Below are 10,120 nucleotides of genomic sequence, written 5' to 3' on the forward strand. Positions count from 1 at the left end.
AAGTTCTGGATTGTCCTCCTCTCCATGCCTGCTGTTTCTGGCCAAGTCACAGAAGCACCCTCCCCTGGAATTGTGGCAGGGACAGTCCTCTTACCAGACCTCAGATACCTAATGCCCAAGGAGAGAACACTGGAAGTTTCCAGAGTTGCTGGGGGAAGGGAGGGTGGACCAGCGGAGCGGCCTCTTCGCCCAGGCTGCCCCCTCCAGGTTAAATGAAGGATCCCCCGTTTCGCTGCAAAGATAGGCGGAAGTCCTAATGGAAGGCCTTGGATCTGGGCAAAGCTGATCTTTCCCAACACTTGGCATGGGGCGTGGAGACATTTGGGAAGGTCTGGGGTCCAGGAGATTCAGGAGATAAGGAAGAAGAGAGGGGAAGTCAGCCCAGAGGACAAGCGGGACAGAGCTCACTCCACAGAGGAGCCCAAAGAGTAAAGGGCCAGCGGGCGGCTGGAGAGGAGGGCCAAGTTGGAAAAGGCCACAGAAACAGCAGCTGTTCTGGTTTTGAAGGGGAATAAATGGGCTTATCCTCCTCACAGCCAAAGGAGCAGAGAAAACGCATTCTCCTCCGATTATAAATTCCCTGAGTCACAGAAAGAATTCTCCTAACGACTGATCAGTTGCTCTCGGGGTGGGAAAAACGCAGAGCCCCAGCGAGTCATTCCCAGCATGCCAACAATGGCCTCCTCTTCTGCCTCTGCCCCTGCCCGGAGCTGAGAACGCCCTGGGGAGTGCCCTGAAAGCGCTGCCCCCAGGGGAGCCCATTCCTCCGCCCGGCGCGGCGGGGCCAGCCCTGGGAAGCGGCCGGCCGGCCCTTCTGGGCAGGGAACCCAGGTGGGGCCTTTGTGCCCACTCTGAGGCTGGGGCTGCCACTCCGTCCTTCCGGACAATGGCCACGGGCACCGGGAAGGGGCCTCTGGGAGCCTGGGGCTTTGTCTGAGGCTCTGAGAAAGCGATACAGGCCCTCTAGACTTAGGCTCCCCCAGGGGCACAGGAGTCTTTGGAAAAGACCTCCAGGAGGGAGTGAAGCCACCCACGCCCACCTCGGAGCAGTTGAAGCACGAGGTCAGTGCCCTGTTAGGGCACAGTGGGGCTCCTTCTCTTCCAGCGTCAGTCAAAGCTCAGGCTAAATTAGCAGCCCTGGCTGGACCAGTTTTCTGTGATTCCATTCCCTTGCCCTTCGGAGAGAATTTTGCATTTGTGGGGTTGGGAGGAATATTCGTGGACGGCACGGGGCCGGGCCCGGACGCAGCCCTCAGAGACCCCTCTGCCCTCTCCTCCAGCCTCCCTCTGCGCTTCTGGGTGAACGTGATCAAGAACCCCCAGTTTGTATTTGACATCCATAAGGGCAGCATCACAGACGCCTGCCTCTCGGTGGTGGCCCAGACCTTCATGGACTCTTGCTCAACTTCAGAGCACCGGCTGGGCAAGGACTCCCCTTCCAACAAGCTGCTCTACGCCAAGGACATCCCCAGCTACAAGAGCTGGGTGGAGAGGTCAGTAGTATCCCTAAGACCGGCCCACTCCCCAGTGCCTGCTTCATTCCCTCCTCTGGGCTTCACTGACCAAGGACTTAAAGCCCTGCTTGTGGTCCCTTCCAGACCTCGTGCTCATCTTTTTCTCCCTTGCCCAGAGTTCCTGCTGGGGGAGGAAAGGGGAGCTTTGCAACCCCTGAGTCAGATTTAGCATTCTGATCACCCTTTACTGAGCATATGCTAAGTGCTAAGCACTCAGCACTTTGATGAAGACGTTGTATGTATCATCTCAGTAAAGTACCCAACAGAGCTGTGAAGTAGGTCTTATTATCATCCCCTTTTTACTGAGGAGGCCACTGAAGCAGAGATGCCAAGTGACTTACCCAGGGACACAGAGCTAGCAGGGCGCTGAACTGGAATGTGAATACAGAGAGTCTGGTCACAGCACTGCAGACTCTGGCCTGAGGGGGAACAAGTGTGCAGGCCCCAAACTCAGCTTGAGAGCAGAGGCCAGAGCAGGCTTCGTTAGAAGAGGAACAGGGCAGCAGCAGGGGACACCCATCCTCTCCGGGGTCCTGGGGTCAGGGGACGGACAGGCGGGTCTTTGCTGAGCCCCCCACCAAGGAGCCTGTCCTCTCTATGGCAGATACTATGCAGACATCGCCAAGCTCCCCGCCATCAGTGACCAGGACATGAACGCCTACCTCGCCGAGCAGTCCCGTCTGCATGCCATGGAGTTCAACATGCTGAGTGCCCTCAATGAGATCTACTCGTACGTCAGCAAGTACAGCGAAGAGGTGAGACAGGAACCCGCACCGAGAGGGCCAGGCAGGTTAACCAGAAAGCCAGGCTCCATCCTTAAACAACAGCAATGGGTGGTAATTCCAAAAACATTCACGGAGTCAAAAAGTCACCCGCTCTTCCTTTGGAAGGCAACCTATCCTCTCCTGATTCATCCTGTGCTTTCTTAAACTTTATTTTGGCTGGTCTTCATTGTTAATGCAATTCAGTTCAGTTCAGTTCAGTTGCTCTGTCATGTCCGACTCTTTGTGACCCCATGAATCACAGCACGCCAGGCCTCCCTGTCCATCACCAACTCCCAGAGTTCATTCAAACTCAGGTCCATTGAGTCGGTGATGCCATCCAGCCATCTCATCCTCTGTCGTCCCCTTCTCCTCCTGCCCCCAATCCCTCCCAGCATCAGGGTCTTTTCCAGTGAGTCAACTCTTCACATGAGGTGGCCAAAGTATTGGAGTTTCAGCTTCAGCATCAGTCCTTCCAATGAACACCCAGGGCTGATCTCCTTTAGAATGGACTGGTTGGATCTCCTTGCAGTCCAAGGGATTCTCAAGAGTCTTCTCCAACACTACAGTTCAAAAGCATCAATTCTTTGGCGCTCAGCCCTCTTCACTGTCCAACTCTCACATCCACACATGACCACTGGAAAAACCATAGCCTTGACTAGACGGACCTTTGTTGGCAAAGTAATGTCTCTGCTTTTTAATATGCTGTCTAGGTTGGTCATAACTTTCCTTCCAAGGAGTAAGCGTCTTTTGATTTCATGGCTGCAGTCACCATCTGCAGTGATTTTGGAGCCCCCAAAAAATAAAGTCTGACACTGTTTCCACTGTTTCCTCATCTATTTCCCATGAAGTGATGGGACCGGATGCCATGATCTTAGTTTTCTGAATGTTGAGCTTTAAGCCAACTTTTTCACTCTCCTCTTTCACTTTCATCAAGAGGCTTTTTAGTTCCTCTTCACTTTCTGCCATAAGGGTGGTGTCATCCGCATATCTGGGGTTATTGATATTTCTCCCGACAATCTTGATTCCAGCTTGTGCTTCTTCCAGCCCAGCATTTCTCATGATGTACTCTGCATAGACGTTAAATAAGCAGGGTGACAATATACAGCCTTGATGTACTCCTTTTCCTATTTGGAACCAGTCTGTTGTTCCATGTCCACTTCTAACTGTTGCTTCCTGACCTGCATATAGCTCTCTCAAGAGGCAGGTCAGGTGGTCTGGTAATCCCATCTCTTTCAGAATTTTCCACAGTTTATTGTGATCCACACAGTCAAAGGCTTTGGCATAGTCAAAAAAGCAGAAATAGATGTTTTTCTGGAACTCTCTTGCTTTTCCGATGATCTAGCAGATGTTGGCAATTTGATCTCTGGTTCCTCTGCCTTTTCTAAAACCAGCTTGGACATCTGGAAGTTCACGGTTCATGTATTACTGAAACCTGGCTTGGAGAATTTTGAGCATTACTTTGCTAGCGTGTGAGATGAGTGCAATTGTGTGGTAGTTTGAGCATTCTTTGGCATTGCCTTTCCTCGGGATTGGAATGAAAACTGACCTTTTCCAGTCCTGTGGCCACTGCTGAGTTTTCCAAATTTGCTGGCATATTGAGTGCAGCACTTTCACAGCATCATCTTTCAGGATTTGAAATAGCTCAACTGGAATTTCATCACCTCCACTAGCTTTGTTCATAGTGATGCTTTCTAAGCCCACTTGACTTCACATTCCAGGATGTCTGGCTCTAGGTGAGTGATCACACCATCATGATTATCTTGGTCATGAAGATCTTTTTTAATACGTAACACTTTTTATTAAATATTGTCATTGTTGCCCGGATCAAAGTAGATGATTAATTTCATCCCTTCTGAAACAGCAAATCAGACTATTCTTTGCAGTTGGGCAGAAGCTGTCAGTTGAAATATTTCAGACAGACAGGTGGACATGGCTAGATCCTGAAGAAGACAACTTCAGGACAACAAGTCATGCATCAGCATCGTACCTGAACATAGTAATAGTTATAGCTAACACTTACACAGCACTTCCTGTATGCCAAATGTTTTAAAAGCTTTAGATAAATACATGCATACACACACATACGTATATCATACACCTGTTCAGGTGATCATCTGCGTTATTTAGAGTTGTGCTCATTGGGCAGGATAGAAAAGCAGATGGAAGGATGAAGGACGTGGGGAAAGCCATCTCGCATGCTGAATGCTGAGCCTGCCCACCTTTGTTTTCATCCGTCAGCTCATCGGGGCACTGGAGCAGGACGAGCAGGCGCGGCGCCAGCGGCTGGCATACAAGGTGGAACAGCTCATCAACGCCATGTCCATTGAGAGCTGAGAGATGGAGCCTCCCATTCCTGGGAAGAGGGACCCACAAAAGCTGTCACACTGGGCGTCTCAGAAGGAAAGACAAGTGAAGGGGGTCAGGCCCCAGAGCTTGCTGTCCCCTGAGACCCTAACCCCGGGGAGAGGGGAGGGCCCCTCTCCCCACGCCAGCCAAGTTTCGTCCCAGCCGGTCCCTGCAGGGAGAGACCAGGGGCAGCACAGCCACGCACGACGAGAGGGACGCAGGGGCCCGGACAAGGTGGTTCTTCAAGCCGAGAGGCACAACTGAGCACAGTTCTGCCTCTGTGACTGCTGCTTTGCATGAAAACTCATTTGATGTATATTGGGGAAATAATGAGAACTTTATTTAATTTTTTTTTTAAGAAAAAGGAAAACCAGAAATAAAACAAAAAGCCTCCCTGTTCATCCCGTCCAACTTTCGTTTAATTCTGCTTTCTGTCCCCCTTCCTTCTTTTGCACCCATCCCTCCCTCCTCGCACAACTCCTGGTTCCCAACAACTGGAAAAAAAGCCTACAAAGAGATGCTGAGAGAAATTGATTGTTTCCTTGCCCTTGAAACCTTCTTTGTCTAAGAAGTGAGGAGAAGAATGAGCATACGTTGGCACCAAACACTCCGAAGGAAGACCAGCCAATGAAACCAGAAGAGGTGGGGAAGGTGGGACTTCGCACGAACAGCCGAGCCCCCGGGCTCCACCCTGCTGACAGCAAGCTGAGCTTTATGTCCGCACGTCCTTGCGTCCTCTTCTCCAGCGGACCTGTGTGTCTCAAGAGCACCGATGCTTTTTGCTACTGTTTGGTTGTTTTCTTTAAACCCAAACCTCAACAAGTGAGGAGCTGATTTTGGTACTTTTCCTTCGGGTTTCCCTACAGTGACTACCAGACATGAGAGCTGGGCCTCTCCCAGAGGGGACGCCTGGTCTCCCGAAGGACGCTGGGCAGCTCTGCCTTATATCCATCCCCGTCGTAAACCAGGCTCCCCGGGGGCAGGGCCCTGGAGGAGCACGGGCCAGGCCTCCGGGAGGTTCTGTCCGGGAGCCGAAAGGGGGACATGGGTGTTCAGACTCTGCTCCCGTCTGCCCGTTGTTTCTTACAATTAAAAAGATAACAAAAATCAAACACTGTTTACAGCAAGCAATACTTGAAGAGCATAGGTTCAAGAAGCTGCAGTATTTATTGTTGTGCTTTCTTTGTTTTATTCTCTCGTGCCTAGAGAGGGGGGATGACCCTTCACTCGAATGTGAACGCTCCTGATGGTCTGAGCACTGGCCGCAGTAGAGAGGACTGTAGCATCCCCAGGTTGAGTCTTCTGCCTCTCTCTCTCTCTGCCTCTCGCGTCCTCCTGAATTCGAAGGACAAGTGGGTGGCTTCTCACTGGGCTTCTGTCTTTCCTGCTGACACCTAAATCCGTGGATGCCCAGCTGTCCTGAGTGTAGTTTCCAGATAAAGAGACCAAAGCTCCACACCCTGATCCGGAGGCCCCATGGAAGGCAGTGGGGGCATCCCAGGGAAGGACACCCCCCGCACCGGTGCAGGGCCCTGGTGATTGGACAGCCACCAGCTCCCAGGCCTCCCACCCTGGCAAGGATCCAAGCAGCCAGCTCCAAGTTCTCTGCAGGCAGCCCCAGAGAGGGTGGGAAGGACGAGAGAAAGGTGAGGGATGGGAAGAGAGGCCGCTGGAGAGGTCCCGTCTGCCCTGCTCTGCGAAGGGCCACACTGCTGGGAAGCGGGACCAGGAAGAGACCAGACCAGGGTCACTTCCTCTGTAATTAGCTCTGGGCCCCGGCTCCTCTGGGCCCGGATTTACCTCCAAACCCTTCCAGTTTCCAGAGACTCTGCTGACCATACTGGATTGTCAGGAAGTGGCCGGGGGAGGGGGAGCTCAGAGGGCTGGCTTCCATGGCTGGCGTGTGGCTTTGGATCGCTGTGTTCACCACATGGCAGACATCACCGGGTCACCTCAGCTCCAGTTTCTTGCCTGAATGCGGCTGACAAATGGGACGAGAAAAGCATTCAGCAAAATACTCAGGAAATGCGCTGTTTTCATTATAATTCACAACCAGCCATGCCAAGACCGCTTCCTTCTGATAATCCACTTCTGCTAAAAGTTTCTCTGGGCCCTGTGAATAGCCTGAAAGAAATCCTAATGACTGGCCTTCTGCACTAAGCCAAAGTGTTTGCCCTTCGTAGCACCCAAAGCTTATCAGCTCAGCGCCCACGATATATGGAGATGAAAGGCGAGGAGATACGGGCAAGGGGAGCATGAGCAGGGCAGTCTGTGCTGCCCACAGACGAGCACAGCTCCTCCCCTCATTCTGCTTCTGAGCTCCGAAGGAAGGTGGTCTGGTCACACCGCTGCTTAGATCGGCACCTCGGGCTTTGCTCCACCAAGAAGTAAAAGCTAGACGTCTCAGCTGCGTCATGACCAACCCTGACCTCTGTGCGTCTATCCACTGTTTCCCAGCAGCTACTTTTGGTGACCACTCACCACTCCTGGGGCTGAGTCCTTGATGGTCTGGGGGGCATGGGAGAGTGGTAGGGGATGGCCGCTCAGAGAGTGGACACGAGAGGCACCAGAGCTCACATGAGAGCCTCCACTGCCTTTCTCAGGATTCCTCGGGAGGACTGGGGAAGCGGGGCTGGCGAAGGAGGTGGCAGGGGGCATCCCTAAAGAAGGAAGGAAGATCAAGGAAAACTACACAGGACTCAAGTCAGGCCGTGAGGGTGAAAGGTTGGAGAGCCTTGCTTGACTTTGGGTCACCAAGAGTCCGTGCCCTGCGGGATGGGAGGAGAGGGCCTCCCTCCTCACTGTCATCCAACGTGGAGATATCCTAACCTCGCGTAAGGAATAAGTGTTCAAGTCTCGGCCTCTGACCCTACACAAAGCCATCCATCTTGGAGGGAAGCCAAGAGAGACTGCTCTCTGAAAGTTTGATCCAGATCCATCTTGTTTCACCAAAGTGCGCAAGAGACAGTTCACCAGAAAAGGGCAAGCACGCTAGAAAGTTCATTTGGCAAGACAGAGGGTGTCCACGCCCGAGGTGGGCAAGCTGGCCTGAGCCCCTCCAGCTGGCCTGCTGCCGCCTCCCAACCTCTGCAGGGGTTCCGGGGCTTCCTGCCCCCCACTCCCGTTACCCCGCTCCAGCCCAGCTCAGAACTGTCTCTGATCCACTTCTGGTGGAGCGCTCCCCATCCTTGGAAAGTTCAGTCATTGAAAGCAAGGAGCCCCTGGGAGCCTCACTCACAGAATAGAGCTGTTTCCTGCACGCATTCATTCACTCAGGGAGCGTTCCTGAGCTAATACTGTTCCCCAGGCCCTGCTCCAGGTGCTGAGGAATGAACGAGACTGAGAAGGACCTCTTTCTAGCGCACGGACATTCTTCCACTTGCTGGTTCCTATCACCACCTTAGCCCTCCTCCCAGACCTGCAGAGGGCATGCGTTTTGGAGGAAAGGGGAGCGGGAAAGTGGAAGAAAGTTGACTGACCCAGCTGCCTTACCTGCTTCCAGGGACAGTCCTCCAGCCACAAGGGCCTTTCTTGTCCCCGCCGCCACTGTCTCTTCTGGTGGCCCTCCACCTGCCTCTTGAGCTCCTGACCTTCCTCCATCTCCGCCAAATGAGAACAAGAAATAATAGTCAAGGCCCCTGGCCCTGCTGAGCACGAAGCAGAAGCGGTGGACGGGATGGGCTGGACTGCGATGGTCTGGGCAGCACAAATAAGGAATGTTTCTAGAAGCCTCTGGCTGATCAGCCTCCAGGCGCATCCCGGTTGCCACACCTGCCACCATTCAGTTCAGTTCAGTCGCTCAGTCGTGTCCGACTCTCGCAACCCCATGGACCGCAGCACGCCAGGCCTCCCTGTCCATCACCAACTCCCGGAGTTTGCTCAAACTCATGTCCATCGAGTCGGTGATGCCATCAAGCCATCTCATTCTCCGTCGTCCCCTTCTCCTCCCGCCTTCAATCTATTAACCCGCGGCACATACTGAGCAGGCAGCTGCCCCAGCGGGGGGCCCGCTGCTCCTTGCCATGCTGTGTCCTGACTCAGGCTCCGGGGGCCTGGCCGTGGACAGGAAAGAACTGAGGCTCGGGGGTGGGAGCTCTGTGGGCAAGAGGATGCAGAGGAGTTCGGCGACCCGGGGCGCTGGAAGCGGACCCCGCGTGTTCAGGGCCTTCTGGCGCCTCGTCTCAGGAAGAAGCTTTGAGAAGGTGGCAGCATCCTCTTCGTCACCCCACCTCTCTCCCGCCACCTCTTCCCTTTCTGCCGGTTTCCCCAAGAGTGAAGGTGTACCCTCTGGGGCTCACGATGCCACGGATGAGAGATGAAGTTTCACCCCTGGTATTAGGGAGGTCCTGAGAGACAGGGCCTCAGCCCCATCAGCAAACTGGAAAGTCTGTGTGGACATGCTGACTGCATTCCCCTCTGTCCTTTGCGCTGCGGCCTCAGGGCAGAGGGGAGGGCCGCCCGGATTTCGCTCACAGCCCTGACTGGCCTCCTGTGCTCTCCGTGTCGGCATCACGGCAGGAGAACGTGCTGGAACGTGGCTCCCCCTGCAGAGCAGATATTGGCAGGTATGTCAGGGAGGGGGAACAAGCGCTTTAGACCACGAAACTAGGGACCTGAACCCGCCTGCCTCTCCCCTCAACTGCTCCTTCCCAAACCCACTCTTCTTGACACACTGGAATCTGTATAATATATATATATATTTTTAAGAAAATAGAATAATAGCTGTCTGGTTTTGTTGTTTTTACAGGTGTTGTGGAATAAAAGCTGTAAGAAAATTACGTATTTAAAATGTTCCAATAAAATGGGTTTTTTTGTTATTCTAATATATTATTGTGTACCTATTGTAAATATGAAACACTCCTATTTTGCAAGCCAAGGACACAATTTGTACTGTTGTTATATATAAATAAAGTTTACTGGATAAAAAACCTTATATCGTCAAAGAAACGTGGTTGTTCGGTAGCGTATATGCAGAATAACGTTTCATGGGCATATTTTAGAAGAGGCTACTCGTGGGAAGATGAGCTAAGGTGTTTTGAGGGACTCCTAGAATTCTCTCTGGAGCTGGAGCTTATGAATGTCCAGTTATCAGTGTCAACACGCACACACACACACACACACACTCTGGAGCTGGAGCTTATGAATATCCAGTTATCAGTGTCAACACACACACACACACATACACACACACACACACACACACACACACACACACTCTGGATTGCACCCGTAGGTGAACACTGCCCCCTAGCCCCAAGACCCAGAACATTGCTTTTCCCCAACAAGAGGCTGACAGTGTAGATCTGAGATTGAGGTACTTTCCTAGAGGTGAAAGAGATCTCCAAAGGAGGAAATCCACCCGCAGTGCTTCCTGAGAATTGCACTCATGTATTAAACATTTTAAGCACCTCCCACAGCCCGGCACATGGTAAGTGCTGGGGGATGAAACACTAAAGGAGAAAGACATAGCCTTTGCCCTCACCAGCCTGAGAATCA

At 52.7% G+C, this 10,120-nt stretch overlaps 1 protein-coding gene across 1 annotated transcript in view; it reads left to right on the forward strand.

The window, feature by feature from the left end:
- PLXNA2 (plexin A2) overlaps positions 1 to 9,522 on the forward strand; it is a 236,939-nt gene extending 227,417 nt beyond the window's left edge. The window contains exons 30-32 of the mRNA XM_055583109.1: positions 1,281 to 1,493; positions 2,119 to 2,269; positions 4,517 to 9,522. Of these exons, the coding sequence (XP_055439084.1) occupies positions 1,281 to 1,493; positions 2,119 to 2,269; positions 4,517 to 4,612 (460 nt within the window). The 3' untranslated portion in view covers positions 4,613 to 9,522. The remainder of the gene's footprint in view (positions 1 to 1,280; positions 1,494 to 2,118; positions 2,270 to 4,516) is intronic.
- Positions 9,523 to 10,120: the final 598 nt, after the last annotated feature.

The sequence above is a fragment of the Bubalus kerabau genome, chromosome 5 (genome assembly GCF_029407905.1).
Source record: "Bubalus kerabau isolate K-KA32 ecotype Philippines breed swamp buffalo chromosome 5, PCC_UOA_SB_1v2, whole genome shotgun sequence".
Taxonomy (NCBI): Eukaryota; Metazoa; Chordata; class Mammalia; order Artiodactyla; family Bovidae; genus Bubalus; species Bubalus kerabau.